General features: G+C 36.9%; 1 protein-coding gene across 1 annotated transcript in view; it reads right to left on the bottom strand.

Moving 5' to 3' along the window:
• LOC150078004 (protein diaphanous-like) overlaps positions 1 to 20,771 on the bottom strand; it is a 278,573-nt gene that overhangs the window by 92,737 nt on the left and 165,065 nt on the right. The window contains 2 exon segments of the mRNA XM_090384426.1: positions 13,352 to 13,466; positions 20,224 to 20,598. Coding sequence (XP_090240552.1) covers positions 13,352 to 13,466; positions 20,224 to 20,598 — 490 coding nt within the window.

The following is a 20,771-nucleotide window of genomic DNA, read 5'->3' as shown; positions in this document are numbered from 1 at the left end:
CAAAATAAGAATTACATCTGCCTTGGCCTTCTTGACTGTGTTGAAAGTGAACCACTGTTCCTTCAGTGAGTGATAAATAGGTGGTGAAACATGGCATCGAGTACGATCCAAAAACCAAAAAGATAGGCACACTGAAAATTTGCCATGCCTGAAGAAAGCATGAATGAGCAAATCCAAAATCAAATCGATGTTCTTTGTTTTCAATCAGTGTGGAATGGTGCACAAAAAGTTCATGCCTCTAGGTGAAACTGCCAACCAAACTTTCTACCGAGAAGTGCTTGAATGGTTATGGAAAAGGATTCTGTGTGTTTAACCTGAAAGGCCAAAAACTGGATTTTGTATCAAGACAATGGCACTGTTTGATGTCTGTTATGAAGTTTTTGACCAAAAACATTACAGTGCTCCTGCAGCCACTGTATTCTTTGAATCTGTAGCTATGTGACTTTTTTTCTCTTCCAAAGATTAAAAATTACATGAAAGGACATTGTTATGGGATGATCAACAACATTCAGGGCACTATAATTGATGCTGTATAAGCTTGCTTATACAGCATCAGTTATAGTGCCCTGAATGTTGTCGATATATATCTGGTATCAGCTATATATATATATATATATATATATATATATATATATATATATATACAGGGTGTCTCAAAAATATTAGTACAAATGTTTAGGGGAGGTAGGTAACATCTAAAGGAATGTGAATCGCATAGGAACCCATAAACTGAAACATCATGGGAAAGTAGTAGCAGAGGCACAAGAAGTAGAAATGACACAAGACAGTAATTAGTGGCAAACATTTATTTGACATAATATTAACAATGGAATACGAGATGGATGCATTTCATGATTCCACCTCAAATCAAGGCTCGATTTCAAGGTTCCTCAAATCGATTTCCTCATCTCGATTTCCTCAAATCAAGGCTCGATAAATCAGGTGAGCGTGGGGGCTAGGCAACGGGTCCACCATGGCCAATCCATCGATGCCCAAAACGCCTGTTCAAATGGTCACGAACACACCTTCCATAATGGGCAGGTGCCCCCGTCATGTTGAAACCAAATGTTGTGTCTCACATTTGCTGGAACATTGTCAAGTAACCCTGGTAGAACTTGTTTAATAAAGATCCGATATTTAGCGAAGTTCATGCGGGATGGTAACAGGTATGGGCCGACTAAGCAGTCACCGACAATACCTGCCTACACATTTATTGCAAAGCGATGTTGTGCCACATGGGAGCACACACCGTGTGGGCTCTGTGCTAATCCATACACTAGGTGCATGTCTGCCACTCACAGTTCGTATACTGATGCATGCTCTTCGTGCGGCGACTACTGCTTGAATGAGTAAACCAGAAATTTTCCCTCTCGCGAACTGATGAACAGCGCCTCGTACAGACTTACAGTGACATTTCCGGTTATGAGTTCCTATACGATTCACATTCCTTTAGATGTTGCCTACCTCCCCTAAACGTTTGTACCAATATTTTTGAGACACCCTGTTGTGTCTCAAAAAAATGTTCGAGTTCCAATTTGTTAAATAGATAATATTAAAATTAAACTCGCTTCTTTTGTCGAATAGTTCCAAATTATGACGAAGAGGAGGACTATTTAGAGGAATAAATAGTTTGGAACTATTCGACAAAAGAAGCGAATTTAATTTTAATATTATCTATTTAACAAATTGGAACTCGAGCATTTCGATTAAGGTTCATAAAAATATAATCTACACACAAATTATCCGTTTAGCTAATATTAGTAGCAATCAATCACTTTTCGCTGGTGCTTTAAATGATCTTTATACCAAACTTCGCAATAATGACATTCCCATTAAATTTTAATATAAAAAATCTCTCTGATTTCATTAAAGAAAAATTCGGTTTCACCTTGCTCCACCTTGATTAGGGTTAATTCGATACCTGTATAGTTGTACATTTGAATGGTGGTATTTCCACTGCTTGGAAAGTGATCACACATTATGACTTCTATTAGAACGATGTTCGTGTTCTTTCACTTCCTAGGTTTTTCTTTTCATTTTTCGTGATTTAATATCAGTATTTATTTATGTCCAATCTTATTTTCTCTATTTTATTTTAACCACAGAGGGCTCCCAGAGTTCTTCTCTTCTGAGCAACTCCACCATCGTTGTCATAGTTTTCCCTCTGTGTATATTCCATTCTTATTAATCATATTCGCATAATTGTATCTTATTAATCATGATCGCAAATTTGTATCTTCATTTCTTGATTATATTTCACTCAACTTATTTCTGCCAAATATCATAGGTATTTAATTTTTCTCCTCTTCATATGTTTTATTATATTTCATGTCTATCACTTAAAATATACACTACAAGCTAGCAGTATTAATTTCCACTTCTACTAACACTCTCACAGCCAAGGCCCTTTCTATGAGGTTGGGTACTTACACACCCAGCTTGCCTAGTATCCTTTAAACTCTTTTCCTTCTCTTTACATCTTTCTACTTTCTGATCTTCGTTTTTCCATCCGTTGAACTATTAGTGTAATACGAGGGTGATTCGGACATTCTCACTTTTCTTATTCTCACTATCTTCGCCTCTATATTTTTAACTTCTTTTCCCTCCCCTACCTTGCATTGCTTCCTTTTTCTATACCGCTATCTTGTTATTCATTATTATTTAACTTACATACTTTTGATTTAAACTTACGTTCTTACACACTTAATTTACTAAACACACTGCGTTTGCGTTTTTACATACTATCGACTCAATTTATTTCTAAATACACTACGTTACTTAATCTATTAATCTAAATACACTGCGTTGGGGCTACCTCACTCATGTTTCTGGAGATTTAAATTTTAAAAAAAAATTATTTTTATATCCATTTCATTTTTTTTTTTATATCTATTTCATTTTTTTATATCCATTTCATTTCTATAGCTTCTCCATCAGCATGAATTTGCATAGAAACAGTGTTTGATACATGATCAGGTGTAGCCCCCTGATGAAATATCTGATCTATGTACCAATTTTTAATTTTTAATTCTTTAATTTTTATTTTATAATTTTTATCTCTATTACCCTCCCCTCTTTTTCTTTCAGCTTTTGTACATATGATTGGCCTGTTAATTCGGCATTAATTCAGATTTAATTCTACTTAATTTTATATAGGTTCTTAACATTCTTTTTCTCTTTTTTTTCTTCAACTAGGCTCGGCATTTTGTGTTTAATAACTTCTCCATCTATATTTATTTTAATCGGTGACACTTATTTATATACAGTAATACCCCGACTTACGCGAACTTGGAGTTACGCGGTTCTTGATTTTTTTCGTTTGGCAACGCTGCCGCCCACTATCTTCAAGGTCGTTTTTCATATGTTATCGATATACGGTGCGACGGCGGAGAATAAGAGCGAAAGATGAACAAAATTCAACTTTGCTGCTTTTATGTTTTTTTATATCAGTGAAGGGGAAACACATTTCACCATAATAACATAAAAACCAACATAATTCCAGCTATCGGTATAATCGCAAATGCAATTAGATCGAGTTTACTACCAGTTTATAACAGATTTCACTAGCAGAAACGCAACTGGATTTTTATTGTTTTATGGTAGTAACCCCTAGAAATGTGAGGTGTTAATAGTGTATCTCTGCCTTTATGGTGTTGTTTATTCAGTTGCTACATGCGCGCAGCTTTGTTTATGCGTATCAAGCGTGCCTCCTCATTTTGTAATTGTGCTTTATTCCCTAAAAATGAGTAAAATACTTAATTAAAAGGTGTGAAAAGGAAGCGTCCTGGTGAAGACACTGCAGATTCAGAGAGAAAAAGAAAAGCAATTATCGATAAACAGAGGCGGACTGGTCAAAAATTCTTACCCGGGAAAATTTATAGTGGCCTCATACTATGGTTTATGGCCAAAATCACACTGGCCCACCGGGGTTTCCCCTGGTAAGGCTTATGGCCAGTCCGCCTCTGTCGATAGAGAAAAAATATGAAATTGTGAAACGCTTTGAGCGAAATGAAAGACCATGTGATATTGCACGTGCTACAGGCCTAAATGAAGCAACGGCGAAAAGCACATGACAACTGCAAACTTGACAGGCTGAAAATTGAAAAGGGCTCAATTGTAAAGGGCTTAAAAATTTTAGAAAACAGACTCCAACGAAGAACGCGTTATAGCTACAAAGCAAGGAATAAAAAAATTATTAGCCTGCTACGAAGAAATTCTGCGTGAAAAAAAGAACGCGCTGTGTCGTCAGACGAATTTGTTAGATTTTATGAAGCCATCGACATCGAAATAACTTTTTTACGTAAGTCATTTGTTTTTTTAATACATATTTTGTATTAATATGTATAAATAACTGCAATTTTATTAATATTTTTCTTCTAAACTAGTGTTTTTGTTAGTCCTTGGTCCCAATTAAGCAAAATTTATATGTATTTATATGCAAAGTTGTACCCCGACTTACGCGAATTCGACTTACGTGATTTTCGTCGGACCCACCTATCGCGTAACTTCGGGGTATTACTGTACATGTATCCTGTTTTGCTGCTTTGCGCATTCAGGTACACGTACTGTTTTTCCTTTTTTTTTTTTTTTTTTTCCTCTCCACTTCTTCGTTTTCATATATATATATATATATATATATATATACACACACACAGTAAGCGCTGGTTATAGTGATCATTTGCAAATTGAATTTTGATTCTAATAAAGTGATTTTAATAAGCGAAAATCGACAAATATTATCCAGAGGCTATAAAAATAAAGATATAAAAAGCACAAATTTACACTTTATTACCAAAGGTTTGTTACCAATTAAAAGATACGTAAAAATCAGAACATTCTTCTGATTTTTACGTTCCGAACAAAATAAAAATAAATTTATCTACAGGTTAGCAAAATAAAAATAAATTTATACTTATGCACACAGCTTAATTAATATACATATATTAATTTTGTAATTAAACACTGTAATATGATTATAATTTAAAATAATCACTTATTTTAAATTGCTTTAAATTATCACTACAAAGTCTATTTATAGATTTTTCAATACTGTATAACAGTCTATATTCACGATCACTTGCACCAGTTTCTTCCAACACTCTCCTCAGAACCGCTATAGCTTCACGAATTTGCTGCTTTGTAACTGGAATTTGTTCGGGTTAATCTTCATTTTCCTCGGCGAAATTATCAGTAAAAGACTGGGCAATTTCTTTATCTGTTAAAGCTGTAGTAACTTGTAGATCATCATCTATGTCCACCTATTCATTAAACTCCTGTTCACCCATGCCTTTAGGCTTTTCAACGTGATCAGTATCATGACTTAGTTGCCTATCACGAATAATTAATCAATATTTTTTGAAACAGTTGCTAATGCAGGTTTCCAAAACTTCATTCGAGGAATTCATTGTCGTGTGAAGGGCACCTAGAACAGTTATCTGCTTTGCGATATCAGATGATGTTCCCAAACCTTCATCTATAGACTGGATGATTCTTTGCCTCATATCCGATCTATAAAAGGTCTTAAAAGGTTTTTATTATTCCCCGGTCGAGAGGTTGAACCAGTGATGTGGCATTTGAAGGTAGAAAAACTAATTCAATGTTTTTGAAAGTCAACTTTGGAAGAGCTCCACAGTTGTTCAAAACCAATGCAATTTTTTTGTTTTTCTTATCCAATTTCAAATCCCATTTATGAAGATAATCTTCAAATAAAGAAGCTGTCATCCAAGAATTGGCATTATTGGCATATTCAACAGGCAGCTGTTTTACTCCTTTAAAACATCTAGGTAATTTAGTCTTGCTGATAATGGCTTCATCTTGATTGTTCCCACCATGTTGCATGTTAAAAGAACTGTAATCCTGTCCTTGATCTTCTTTCCTGCAGACACAGTGGAATTTTTAAAAATCATGCAGTGGTCTGGGATAGCCCTGTAGTACAACCCTGTTTCATCTGTATTAAAAATGTCTTCAGGATTATAAGTGCTTAACAGAGTTTGCCAACAGGTTTTCAACCAGGTGTCAGCTGAAGAACCATCGGAATCCTGTTTTTCTCCGTGAAGTTTTTTGTAAACAGTATCATGCCTCTCCTTCCATCTTGCCAGCCATCCGTCCATTGCCTTAAACTCTTTGTGTAGTTTTTCAGCAAAATCATTAGCTTTTTGAAGAAGAATGCTACGATTGATTGGCACATTAAATGAGCTGGCCTATTTGAACCAAATGAACAGAGTTTCATCTACTGTTTGGCATTTCCCTTCACGCTTCCTTTTTCTGGTTTCACTAATCACATTAGTGTTTAATTGTGATACGATTTTAACAATTTTGATAAAGATGACTGAGGCACTACTAATTTTACTGCCACTTCCCTTTGAGACATATTGCCTAAGTTTAATTTATCGTACATTTCTATAATTCATAACATCTTTCACACTCAAATTCACTCTTTCTGTTCACTGACATTTTTTTTGGTAGTAAAATTTAAAACACAGTAAAAAAGATGTGTCAACCAATAACAAAGCACACGGCACACACAAATTGGAACTAACATGACACATGCAAGTGAGACGCAGTTTAGATATAGAAATGAAGAGCAGATTTCAGTGAAGGAGAAACACATTTCACCATAATAATGTGAAAACACAGAATTCCAGCTATCAGTATTATCACAAATGAATAAGATCGAGTTTACTGCCCATTTATTGCACTAACAGAAAAGCCCAATAAACCGGAAACTGCAAATTGTTTTATGGTTGTGACTTCTATAAATGTGACTTCCAGAAATGTGCTTTAGAAAAATATCACAGAGATGTTCAAAATTGATTCTTATAACCGAAAATGTGATTCTAGTAAACGATGAAAGTATAGTGCATTTTACTAACTTAGATTGGTTCTTTGAAATTTGATTCTATTGAGCAGCTCATTCTAATAACCAGTGATCACTATAACCGGCGCTTAATATATATATACAGTGGTACCTTGGATTGCGAGTAACTTGGTCTACGAGTGTTTTGCAAGACGAGCAAAAATTTTTAATAAATTTTAACTTTATAAACGAGCTAGGTCTTGCAATACGAGTACAGTCAGTCCTCGTATAACACGTGTTTACACTACACGAATTCGATCATACTCGATTTATAAATAGGGGAACGATATCTTATACAACACGAACTCAATTCGCTTATGCACTATTGGCCTTTGTGTTTACAAGAAATGGCAGTCGGACCGGAATCACCCCAACACGATAGGAATGAAGAGAAGATTCTGAAAATGTATTTATGTGTTTTATATCAGTGAAGGGGAAACACATTTCACCATAATAACGTAAAAACCAACACAATTCCAGTTATCAGTATAATCGCAAATGCAATTAGATAGAGTTTACTACCAGTTTATAACAGATTCCACTAGCAGAAACGCAACTGGAAATTGTTTTTATTGTTTTATGGTAGTAACCCCTAGAAATGTGCTTTAGTAAAATGTGAGGTGTTAATAGTGTGTCTCTGCCTTTACGGTGTTGTTTATTCAGTTGCTACATGTGCGCAGCTTTGTTTATTTGTATCAAGCGTGTCTCCTCATTTTGTAATAGTGCGAGCGATGAATCTGTTTAACGACAATGCAATGTCATATTTCCGTGAAATCCTCAAGAGGAGGCAAAGTGTCATTGGAGAGGTTCCTTGTTAAAGTCGCACAAAAAAAGAGTCAACAGATAGCAGTGATTCCGTTGTGACAGTGAAAGTGGTCCTACCATAAATCCGATTGCTTTACGTATATTCAATTTAAATATTAAAAATATGAAAAGGTATGTATGTATTTTGTATTAATCATTTTTACAGTATATGAATATTTTCGAGTTTTGGAACAAATCAACTGGGTTTCCATGATTTCTTAAGGGAAAATTCGCTTTGATATACGAGTGCTATGGATTACGAGCACGTTTCCGGAACGAATTATGCTCGCAAACCAAGGTACCACTGTACACACACACACACACACACACACAGGGTGGGCCAAAAGTAGGTATACAGTACTGATCGGGTCATGGTATTTTTACTTTTCATTATTATTTCTTTTATTTTACAGGTATTGAGAACGATGGCAGGGAGTCTGGATGAAGAACAAAGAATGTTTCAACGTTGATGGAGGACATTTTGAGCACCTAAGAGACTAAACATGATGCCGATCAGTACTGTATACCTACTTTTGACCGTGTGTGTGTGTGTGTGTGTGTGTGTGTGTGTGTGTGTGTGTGTGTGTGTGTGTGTGTGTGTCGTTTCTTGGTTTAAATTACCTCCATTCTCACTTCAAATGTACACTATCCTTTCAACCTAGGTGGCAAAATCCTGAAAAACTCGCCCAGATTGGAGGTATGCATTTTATATATTATCTTGCATATATTTTAACCTTGTATATATATTATAATCTCTAACATGTGCTCCATAGGCATAACTAGGTGTGTCTATCAGGTAATCTCTGCCCTTCGCTAATGCATATACCTAACATATTATACTATAGATTCTGTTACAGTCACCGTATATATTGCTACTGCAATGGCAGTAGTCCATAAACGACATAATAAATATAATAAACATTATAAGCTAATTAGTAATATTTAATATAGTTGTACTGCCTTGTATGCATGTGCGTGCAAGTATTTTTAGAAACATTCTACAAAACCTATTCTTAATTTAGTTTTCCTCCTCGCCCTTTTGTTGGTATAGCAATGTATTAGTTTTCTTTGCATTTGCTGCTTACTTGGCTTGGCCATTCTGCTAACATATTCTTAATTTATACATTTCAATTTCATTAATATGTATATTTTAGATTTCATTAGTCACTTCCATTTCCATCATTATAAGATTAAGGTGCAAAATTTCAAAATTCAAAGCAGCATCTAGGAAAATCCATGCAAGAACTGTAACAAAAGTGATCATGCAAAATCTCACTATTACTTCAAAACCTATGCAAATGAAACTGTCTATATTTAGAAAGGTACAGAAAGCCAGATCTTTAATGGCTGCAACATAATCAATATTGTGGGGTGGTGATCATGAAATTTGGAGGCACATGAAGTCCTGACAGGTCTCATTTGGCTATCACTGAGTTAAATTAATTGAAGAAAGTTTAAAGAGAGACTGCAGAATGTTGTTGTTTGTTTGTTTGTTATTTGGTTTTTAGGAGTAGTGGCAACTAACGCCATATTGTTCCGGGAACATGAGGTGTCATTCCCTGACCTTTATCCTCTGTATTTGGTGGTGACAGGCTTGAACCCTGGTCTAATCAAGAAGCGTGTGCTACGCACTGCTGCTCTTTCCCACCTGGCTACGGAGGCGCCATGTTGTTGTTTTTCATATGAATCAACAAGATACCTATCGTGCCATTGTGTATTACCATTAGCAGAGGCATATGATGCAAGAAAGCAACATTATAAAGCATCAGCCAAAAAATCCTTCGCATTTCACCATCTATTTGTTCCAAATGTTTGTCTACTTCTGCCTTGAATGAATTTATTTAACTATCAACTTCCACAACAACAAATGGAATTTTGTTGCAGCAATCAACTACCCACTGGCTAAAGGAAAAAATCTGCACATCTATTCGACAACTGTCTTTCCTCAATTTCAGCTTATGCCCCCTCGGGTTTGGAACCTGAGCAAAAGGAAGAATCCCATCAGCATTAAGCCTGCTCAATCCATTCAAGACCTTATACACCTCAATCAAATCGCCTTGCAGGTGCCTAGTCTCCAGATGCTGTAACTTACAGAACTTAAGCCTTTCTTCATAAGCCACCCCTTTGTTCCCTCACCAGTCTTGTTGCCCTTCTCTGTACTTTCTAGCAACTCTACATTCTTTCTAAAATTAGGCTTCCAGACCTACACACTACTCAATGTGTGGCCTGACCATTGCCTTATACAAGGGGATAATCACCTCCTTATCCCTGCTCGTAAAATTCCTGAATATCATTAACAAGTCCCCCATGACCTACTCTGCAGCCTGTCTGCACTGTTCAGAAAACTTCATATCTGACTGCACAATTATCCCCAGGTTTCTTTCATTCTCTGCTACCCTGAACGTAACACCACTCAGTTGGTACATTTCTCTCGGGTTATTGTTACCTATATACAGTACTTTGCATTTGTCAATGCTAAACTTCAGTTGCCACTTTCCAGCCCATCTGCCCAACTTTTCTAGATCCTGTTGCAGTAGAATACACTCATTAACAACACTGCCAAGCTTTGTACCATCAGCAAATTCGACATTAAGCCTGATATACCTTCATCAATATCATTGATAAATATACAAAACAAGAATGGGCCCAACAATAAACCCTGGAGGACTCCACTAATAACATTAGTCCACGAAGAGCAATGTCCATTGATTACCACTCTGTCTTCTCCCACTCAACCATCCTTCTATCCAATGCCACACTGCATCAATTTATACAGTAGTCTTCCATGTGAAAAAAGTATCAAAAGCTTTCTTGAAATCCAAGTATATGATATCAAATTATTTTTTGATATCATATACATCCAGTTCCTTTGTGACCACATCATAGTATCCAATCAAATTGTTCAGACAAAGACTTTCCCCTTAACAAACCCTTGCTGTCTGAATTATAACTGCAGTCTTGTCTAGATGATCCTGCAATGCTTATTTAATCAGTAACTACATTACTTCCTCCAGAACTGAAGTTAAGCTAACTGTTCTGTAATTAGTTGTCTCACCCTTTGATCCCTCTTTGTGAATTAGAAATATATTTGCATGTCTCCACTCCATGGGGACCTACCCTGTCCAAGAATGCTCTCATAATTATGGCTAACAGTTTGCTTACATCCTTTGCTGCCTCCTTTAATATAACTGGATAGATCCCATCCACACTATATGCCTTTCTTATGTTTAATTTCAACAATTTCTCCTCCACTTTGCTCTCAGTTATTACAAGATCATTTAGCTCCCTATTAGAGTTTAATAAGCTTCTGTTCTCCACTTCCCTACAGAATTCCTCATATGTGAATGCAGATGAAAAATACTCATTCAGTTTGTCAGCTATCTGAGTAGGATCATCAACAGTCGAACCATCGATATCAAGTGGACCAATCTGATTTATCCCCTTCCTTCTACAGTTTATATAAGTAAAGAAGTCTTTGCTGTTTTTCTTTGCATCCTTTGCCAAAGATTTCTGATAATCTGCCTTCACTTGTCTAAACTCCTTAGGATTTGACTTCAGACTAGCTTATATCTACCATAGGCTTCTGTGTCACTTGATAATTTGTATATATCCCATTGATTTTTCTTCTTCTCTGTTACAAGTCTCATTAGTTCATTTGACATCCATTTAGGCTTAAACCTTGAACAGTATTTCTTAGTTGGTATGAAAACCTAGTAGCTTTCAAGATTAATTCCATTTAGAATTTGCTGTTGGTAGGATCATCAGTTGATACCATTGTATAGAATTTAAATGTCTGAGACCACTGTAGTCACCTTTACAGGGAAAGGTTTTTGCTTTTGACTAGTTATCTAATCAAAAACAAAAACCCTTCCTTTTACCCATGATGGCAGTTACATTTTTAAGTAACTCCCACATGAGTACACTGTGTTCACTGCCACCTAGTGGTTCCTTTATCTGCAAATTCTTATTGCATGAATAATCAATGATGATAATCAGATCAAGAGTATTACTCCTTCTGGTTGCCTCTCAAACATGGTGCTGTAGAAAACAATCATCCAATAAATCCACAAAAGTCTTGCTAGTATGCGAGTGACCAATCCACAAGTTCCAGTCAATATCTGGGAATTAAAATCCCCCTATTAAAGACAGTCTAATTTAATGACCCACTATTTCTCTGTATATTGCCACTATTTCTCTGTATAGTTGTTCATTGTACTCATCAGAATCATTAGGCTTATAACACACTCCTACCCTCATTTTTGCTTTCCCAATGCTTAATTCACACCAAACTGATTCAACATTGCACTGTCCACCAATGTCAACTGGATGCACTGCCTAAGATTTTGTTTCTTAACTAATAGCATAACCTTCCTCCCTTCCTGACATGTCTATCCTTTGATATATTCCTATATATCAATGATATATAGGAATTTTGCCTAGCAGGGAAAAGGAGGTGATTATCCCTCTGTATAACGCAATGGTCAGGCCACGCTTTGAATATTGCGTACAGGTCTGAAGGCCTCATTTTAGGAAGGGTGTAGATTTACTTGAGCGTGTACAGAGAAGGGCAACAAGATTGGTGAGGGAAATGAAGGGATCCTCTTACCAAGAGAGGCTTAAGTTCTGCAAATTGGAGTGGCTGGAGACTAGGCACCTGCGCGGTGATCTGATTGAGGTATATAAGGCCTTGAATGGGTTGAGCACGCTGAATTCTGATGGGATCCTTCCACTTGTTCAGATTACGAACCTAAGGGGGCATAAATTCAAATTAAGAAAAGACAGATGTAGAATAGATGTGTGGAAATTTGCCTTTAGCCAGCGGGTGGTTAATTTCTGGAACAAACTTCCATCTGTCATTGTGGAAGTTGATAGGTTGAATAAATTTAAGGAGGAACTGGACAGGCATTTGGAGGGAATGGTGTGATTTTTTCTTTTTTTTTTTTTTTTTGTTGGCTGATGCTGCATAAGCTCATACATTTGCTTTCTTGCATCACATGCCACTTCTACTACTACTACCCAAATTTCAGTTCTACATTCCTTATATATGTGTGACACATCTCTGATATCCCAACAAACATCAAAAATCATGTAGAGTGTTAGAATTAAACAAATGCAATTACAGATATTGATTAATGATTTTATTTAATTAGCTTTCATATTAACTAGATTAAAAAATAAAAAGAATAAATAATGTCTGTACAAGTGCACTCATGGGCTGTTGCAAACACTAAAAAAAATTCACAATAACTCATGGCTAACTGCAGCCCCGAATGAAGGAATCTTTAGAAATTCCTTTTGTCTATTGGGACTGGGTTCAAGACCTCTCTAAACAGGTGAGAAGTGGTAAAACCACTACACAGTCATGGAAGACCATGCAACATATAATAACTAGTGTGTGTGTGTGTATATATATATATATATATATCTGCCAAATCAGTCGCTTTTAATTATTCTACTTTCGTATAGTTTTCTGGCCATTAATTATCTAATTATCAAAGTGAAGCACATCCTTATTATAACCTCCTTTTGTAATCAGGTTTTCTGATCAATGCAGTGTGAACGACAAACAAATGGCCATTACATGTATGCCTTAAAAATAAGCAAATTATTAATTAGCTGAATAATTACCTAATTAATTAACTAATTTTTTTATAAATAATTAGCTTTCTCCTTACTTTTCTTAATACTTACAAGGTGGAACAGAAGAAAATTTCGATATTAATCCATCAAAGATATCATCTGTTGCCAGCTTATCTTCTTGCACTCTAACCCAAAAAGAATTCTCAGACAATTTTTGAGGAGTTATCTAAAATCATAATTTTTTAAAACATTTCATATTATTATCGCAAATTTAACATACTAATGTTTTTTTCAGATTTATAACCTAATAAAAACAACAAAATTGCATGTTCTTTTCATATTCATATATAAGATTAATATCTGACTATGAAAAAGTTCCCCAAACCCTGGGGAACCTTAATTAAACTGCTAATATAACTCCCGGCTTTTCTTATGATGCTTCTCTAAGTAACAATATTGCTTGGAGAAGCAATAATTCTGATGTTTCTCTAAGCAATAATATTACCTAGAGAAGAATCATATTTAATTAATTCATGAAATGACAACACATACCCTTTATTCATGATAAAATTGTATCACTGTTTTGACCATTAAAAGATGTACTAAGAGGGTGTTCAACACCAACCACAAAACTTCACTCAGTCCACAGACAATAGTAACTGTAATGGAGATTACATTGTAGATGACAGTTTCCTTGTTTATTAAATATAAATTTCATTAACTTTAGCCATTTGTATGACTTTTGTATTTTATTTCTTGAGATATAATAATCATATGCTTTGTGGTACAATTCTTTACCACATCTTGAATGTCTGAAAAACAACAAGAGTTATTAAATAAAATGACAATCAGAGATTGTATAATCAAGCTAAATTTTAATTCAGTTACCTTAATATTAGCATTAGAATTAGTACAGGCATACGATGCAAGAAAGCAAGCTTATGCAGCATCAGCCAAAAAAAAAAAAAAAAAACAGCACTCCCGTTTCACCCCTCTATTCGTTCCAAATGCCTGTCCAGCTCAGCCTTAAATTTATTTAGGCTATTAAGCTTCCACAACAAAAGATGGAAGAATATTCCACCAATCAACTACATGTTGGCTAAAGGCAAATTTCCACACATCTTTTCTATGACTATCTTTCTCTCAATTTGAACTGTACCCCTCAGGTTCTTAGTCTGAGCAAGAGGAAGAATCCCATCAGCAATGGCATGATGCATAAGTAATAGATGTAAAACTTGTCAAAACAGGTATAAAGCACATCAACTTAGATTACAATGTGTTTATTTCCAGTCGGAAATTACATACACATGGAAATGGGACATTTCATGGTATATTCTTACCATTTCATCAGTGATTGCTATTGTTGCTACTTCACCATTACATAACTCATAAAGGCCAAAGGTGTGTGACAAAGTGGCAAGAATAAATAACAAAATGTCTATTTCTCATCAGTATGTAATTTCCAAATGTAAATATATTATTATTATTTATTGTGGCAATGATGCAAAAAAGCAAGCTTATACAGCATCAACCAAAAAAAAAAAAAAAAAAAAAAAAAAACACCCAATAACAAAGATTCTCATATCACATCACTTGTCCATCCCCTCTTGGGTCCAGTTCTTCTTTTTGAACTTATTCAAAACATTCACTTTCACAACACCAGATGAAAATTTGTTCCCAAATCAACCACCTGCTGGCTAAAGGCAAATTCCTGCCAATTTATCCTGTAACCATCCTACCCCTCAATTTGAATGTGTCTCCCCACGTGTATGTAGCTTTCATAGGATGCTCAATGCAGGATGCTACCTGCATTGAGCTTAATTAATCCATTCAAAGCATTAAACACCATAATCAAATCTCAGGGGCCTAGTTTTATAATAAATATAAAAAAATAACACTTCTTGTTCTAATGTAGAGTCTGCGTACATTAAATTGGATGACTTATGCTAGCAAAAATGAAACTAACTTAATCTTGTTATCATTAGTATTCATAGCAGCAAACAATGTAAGAAAGCAAGCTTATGCAGCAGCAGCAAAAAAAAAAAAAAAAAGCTTTCTGAAATCCATCCCCTCTAATTGCCTGCCTAGTTTCCCCTTGAAATTATTCAGACTACTCACTTCAACAACACCAGTGGAAGTTTGTTGCAGCAGTCACCTGTCTACTGGATGAAGGCAAATTTCTGCACACCTATCTTGCAACCATCCTCCTTCAATTTAAATTTATGCCCCCTCATGCGTGTAGTCTGAGGAAGACGATGGATGCCATTACCATTGAGCTTACTGAATATTTTTTTTTTTTTTTTTTTTTATGTGAACCCCAAACACGAGAGGTATTAAAACCTATAGTACTTAGTACCATGCTTGGGTTTGAGGTTAAGAAGATGAAAGAAGATATTTGTTGACACTGGACTTGAACTTCTGTAGATTGTAATTTTCAGCAAATACGTATGAAGGAAGGTTTTTCCAGAAAACAGCAGTTGAATGAATAAATGAGGAAGATGAAAAGTTGGCTCTGTGGGTTTGAAGTTGGACAGCAAATGGATGTTGGCTGGTGGCGGCACGTGTTCGGACTGTTTTGAAAGAGAGAGCAGGAATTATAGAAGCCAATTCAGAAGAACAGTGCCCATGGAAGTATCTGTAGAAGAGGCATGCAGCAGAAACAGTGCGTTTATGAGAAAGCGAGTGGAGAGACTCTGTTAGAGATGAATCATTAATTAACCTAACTGCCCTCTTCTGAATGGAATCAAGAAGCCTGAGAGAGGTTTTGGGGGCACCATCCCAGATGTGGGAACAATATTCCATGGCAGGGCAAATTTGCGATTTATACAGAGTGAGCAGCTGTTTGGAGGAAAAGTAACGCCGAGAGCGAAAGAGAAAACCAAGTTTTTTAGATGCAGAGGAAGCAATATTTGTAATGTGCTTGTGCCAAGAGAGATTAGAAGTCAGGGCAATCCCCAAAAGAGATATATCATTTTGCCTAGAAATCAGAGTGTCACTAAAGATAAGCATAGGAGTAGAAGAATCCTTTTTGCGAGATATAAGACAAGACTGAGTTTTAGAAGGGTTGAAATCAACTAAGTTGTCTTTGCCCCACTGGAGAATTACCTGAAGATCGGCATTTAACAAATTGGTAGCAGATTTTCGAGAAGTTGAAGCTGATTGAGCAGGACAAGGTTTCTCAAAATGAAAAGTTGAATGCAATGTGCTATCATCGGCAAAACTATGGATAGGATTTCCAGTCAATGGAAGAAGGTCATTGATATACAAGAGGAAAAGAGTGGGGGAAAGAACTGAACCTTGGGGGACACCAGCATTAGTGGAGAAGTTAGAAGACAGAGAGCCATCTACCATCACTCTCAGTGAGCGATCAGAGAGAAAACTGGATAACCAATTACTAAAAACAGTTGGCAAACCATAAGATGGAAGCTTGTTTAGAAGACCTTTATGCCAAACACGATCAAAAGCTTTTGAGATGTCAAGAGCAACTACTACTTGTGTTTCACCGAACATTTCCATTGAATTAGTCCATATATGGATAACATAAGCCAGAATATCTCCAGTGGATTAACACTGATGGAATCCATACTGGTGATCGTTGATCAGACGGAAGGTTTCTAGGTAGTTTAAGAGTTGGCGGTTAATTGATTTCTCCATTACTTTAGAAAGAGTAGAAGTAATTGCAATGGGACGATAATTGGATGGGAGGGATTTGTCACCATTTTTAGGAACTGGCTGGATATGAGCAAATTTCCAAGCAGAAGGAAAAACACCTTTGGAATAAGAAAGTGAAAAAAGGCGGCAAAGAATACGAGTAAGTTCAGGAGCACAGGTTTTGAGAACAAGTGGAGAAATACCATCAGGACCTGGAGCTTCCTTAGAATCAAGATTCATCAAAATCCTTCTGATATCCTTTTGACGGAAGACCACAGGAGGCATTGAATGGAGCGTGTTGGGAATGGTGGGACGTGTTTTACCAAATCATTAATACATGAGCTGGAAGAAAAATTGGATGCTAGCAGGTCAGCTTTATCCTTGGCTGAAGTGGCAACAGAACCATCTGGTTTGGACAGAGGTGGGAGCAAAGATGGGCAAAAGTTGCGGCCAATAGCTTTGGCAAGAGACCCGAATGCTCGACTACCATTAGGGCAAGAAGCAAGTTTTCTACTCTTAGCCTGTTCAAACTCTAGTTTGGACTGATTAATAACTGCTTTACAACTGTTGCGAGCTTTGGTGTAGGAAGAAAATGAAACTGGAGAATTAGAAACAAGCCAATTATGATATGCAACATTCTTCTCTTGGACAGCCTTAGCACATTTATTGGAAAACCAAGGTTTAGATAAAGGATGAGATTTTAAAGTGGAGTGTGGGATAAGGGATTCCGTTCCTGCAAGAATAATTTCACTGACACGATCTGAGCAAACGTTGACATCAGAAGTTTTGAAACAGTAATCCGACCAAGGAAAAGAAGAAAAGAAGTCTCGCAGGTCATCCCATTTTGCATTCTTGTAATGCCAAACAACACGTGGTTGGGAATAGCCATGAGTTAAAGGTTCCATTGGGGAAGAGACAATCACCAAGTTGTGATCTGAAGTGCCTAAAGGACCTCTCACTTCGACCGTGTACTTAGAAGGGTTGTTTGTGAGAAAAAGATCAAGCGTATTGGCTGTATGATTAGGATTGTCTGGTATTCTTGTAGGTAAATGAACAATCTCTGCTAGGTCATTAGTAATTGCAAAAGCCTCAGCATTTCGACCTGCTGGGTCGGTGTGACTAGAAAACGGAAGCCAGCTGGAGTTGTGAACATTAAAATCACCAAGGAAAATTACTTCACTGTTAGGAAAGTTGGACTGGAGAAAGTCAAGTTGCAAAGAGAGGAAGTTAAAGAGCTCCAAGTGATTAGTGGAGTTGGGAGATTGGTAGAGACAACAGATGAATTTGACACAATGAGGTAGAGAGATTTTAAGCCAGAGAAGATCAAAGAGAGGAGATTCCAAATTGCCAAGTCTCTGACAGGGAATATCAGAACGGACATATGCACAAGTACCACCTTTGAGGCGAAAGGAATCATACAGCGAATAATTTGGGCATCTGAGGTGAGCAGTATATGAATCAACCGATAACTGAGATTCTGTCAGAAAAAGTACATGGGGTTTGGCAGACTGCAAGTGGAAATGGACATCGTTGAGATTAGAATTGAGACCACGTATATTTGGGAAATGAATTAGGAAGTCCTTGGGAGGTTTAGATCTTTTCGCAGATAAGCTTGCTCTATTAGTTTGACAACTCATGGTGTATTCAATAGTAAGAAAAAGTAGGTGGGACATGCTGTATGAAGTAATGAAATTTTTGGATATGGCGTACATGTGGTAAGAATATACCCAGATCCTTGACATAACATGGCCTCGACAATGCTCCCCACATACACACTACTCGGACTCCCTCCAGTCACTATCTGGCAGAGTAGAGGTAGCAAGATTATACACCAGCTGATCCGGAAGCTTCCTAGAGAGTTACCAATAGGTTCAGTCCGGTGTACTAACTAGCGGCCGGCCTGCGAACACCGTTTTAGAGCTGTACCTTCGAAATGTAAGGAATATTGGATCTCGCCACGACGTTCATCATAACCTCAAAAGTCATCAATCATACTGCACGATGGAAGAGATAGGAAAGGGTTGACTGGAACTTAGCTCTAGAGACTAAACATGGGTTCCACCACTTCAATCCTCCAATAAGCAAAGTGGTGGTATTTCACAGTTGATGAGAGTCATCTACCACCTAGTACTGCCTGGTAACATAGAGGGGCGGCATTCCTCCATGTGGTGTGGGCGCCACACCTCGACCCCTGCTTACGTTGGTTCACACCTGGGTGGTCACCCACCATATGCTTGTGCATGGAGGTTATACCCAGGATTACTAACAGTCCCACCATCATGAAGGTGCAAGCAGAGGATTTGGCTGTCACAGACCGTCCGGACTTCGTCGAAATTGGGTCCACTTGACTTGAGTGTCACCCAAATATCAGTTCCATCACTGTTTTAGACCCCCAGGTAGCAAGTACAGCTTGTCTGGCATATCTGAGAGAATGTCTGTGACAACCTCAAGGACTTGAATATATTCGAAGCCTTAAACACTTTAATCCGATCTCACTGATGCTGCAATATGAAGAACTGCCTTTCCTTGGTATGAGCACCTTTTTGTTTTACTCACTAGTATGGAGGCATATTTATTTTTTTGTCCCCACACTAACCACTTCATGTCCTTCCTAAAATGAGGCTTCCAGACCTGTACACAATAATTAAGATGTGGCTTAACCATTGCCATATAAATGGGATAATATCACTTCTTTATCCCTGCTGGTAAAATTCCTATATATCACTGACAAAACCCCATAATCTGTCTTAGCAACATGTCTGTGCCACTCAGAGAATTTCATATTTGACTGCACAATTAGTCTCAGTCTTTTTCATTCTCCACTACCCTCATTGTGGTACCACACAGTTGGTACAATAACCTGGGATTACAGCTACCCACATACAGTATCTTGCATTTGTCAATGTTAAACTTCATTGCCACATCTCAGTCCATCTGTTAATTTTTCCAGCTCCTGTTGCAGTAGCATACCCCGATCAACAACTTTAATAAATATAGAAAACAACAATGAATCTGGCACTGAACTCTGGAGACCTCCACTAATAACAGAAGACCAAGAAGAACAGTGCCCATTGATAATCACTCTTTGCCTTCTGTCACTCAACCATCTTATATTCTACTGTTAGTTGAAGTGCTTTATTCCTTATTTGACACACACAGAAAGAAATGCAGATTTGCTAACTTTAATGAGCTTCATTTTACTCACAATACTATGTTATAACAGGCTTTTTTTCATTTGTTTTCATTATGCAATAGTGAAAACAAATTAAGTTCAAATAATTAAAGTACAATAATAATAACAACGACAATAAAAAAAAAAAATGGTGGTGTACCTTTTTCCAGTTGGCCCGTTTCAGAGGCGTGTCAAGAACATACTTTCTTTTTGGCCGCATTCCATAAGGCAGTTCAGGAGGAGGAGGAGGTCCAGACATCATTGGTGGTGGAATTCCACCCATTCCTGGAGGAGGTGGTGGAGGTGGAGGACCCATGCCAGGTAATGGAGGTGGAGGTGGTGGCCCCATACCAGGCATGGGCGGTGGCGGCGGTATACCCGATCCTGGCATTGGAGGTGGAGGCGGTATACCCGATCCTGGCATTGGAGGTGGAGGCGGTATACCTGATCCTGGCATTGGAGGAGGTGGTGGAATTCCCATACCAGGAAGAGGAGGTGCAGGTGGAACAGAACCCTAGCAAAGAACAGTGATATACTTGAATTAGGATAATCTTTTATCTTTGCAAAAATGATTTAAATTGGCAGTATTAAAATTTAACTAACTTTTACTTTAATACTTCTAACGAAAAATAGAAAAGGCAAATAGATATAATAAGTATGTTGGTGAAAACATACTACATTTATAATATATGTATGTAACTGGAAGTG

Source organism: Mastigoproctus giganteus, chromosome 11 (assembly GCF_048544385.1).
Source record: "Mastigoproctus giganteus isolate SK-2022 chromosome 11, ASM4854438v1, whole genome shotgun sequence".
Lineage (NCBI taxonomy): Eukaryota > Metazoa > Arthropoda > Arachnida > Uropygi > Thelyphonidae > Mastigoproctus > Mastigoproctus giganteus.
This window is presented reverse-complemented; position numbering and strand designations above follow the sequence as displayed.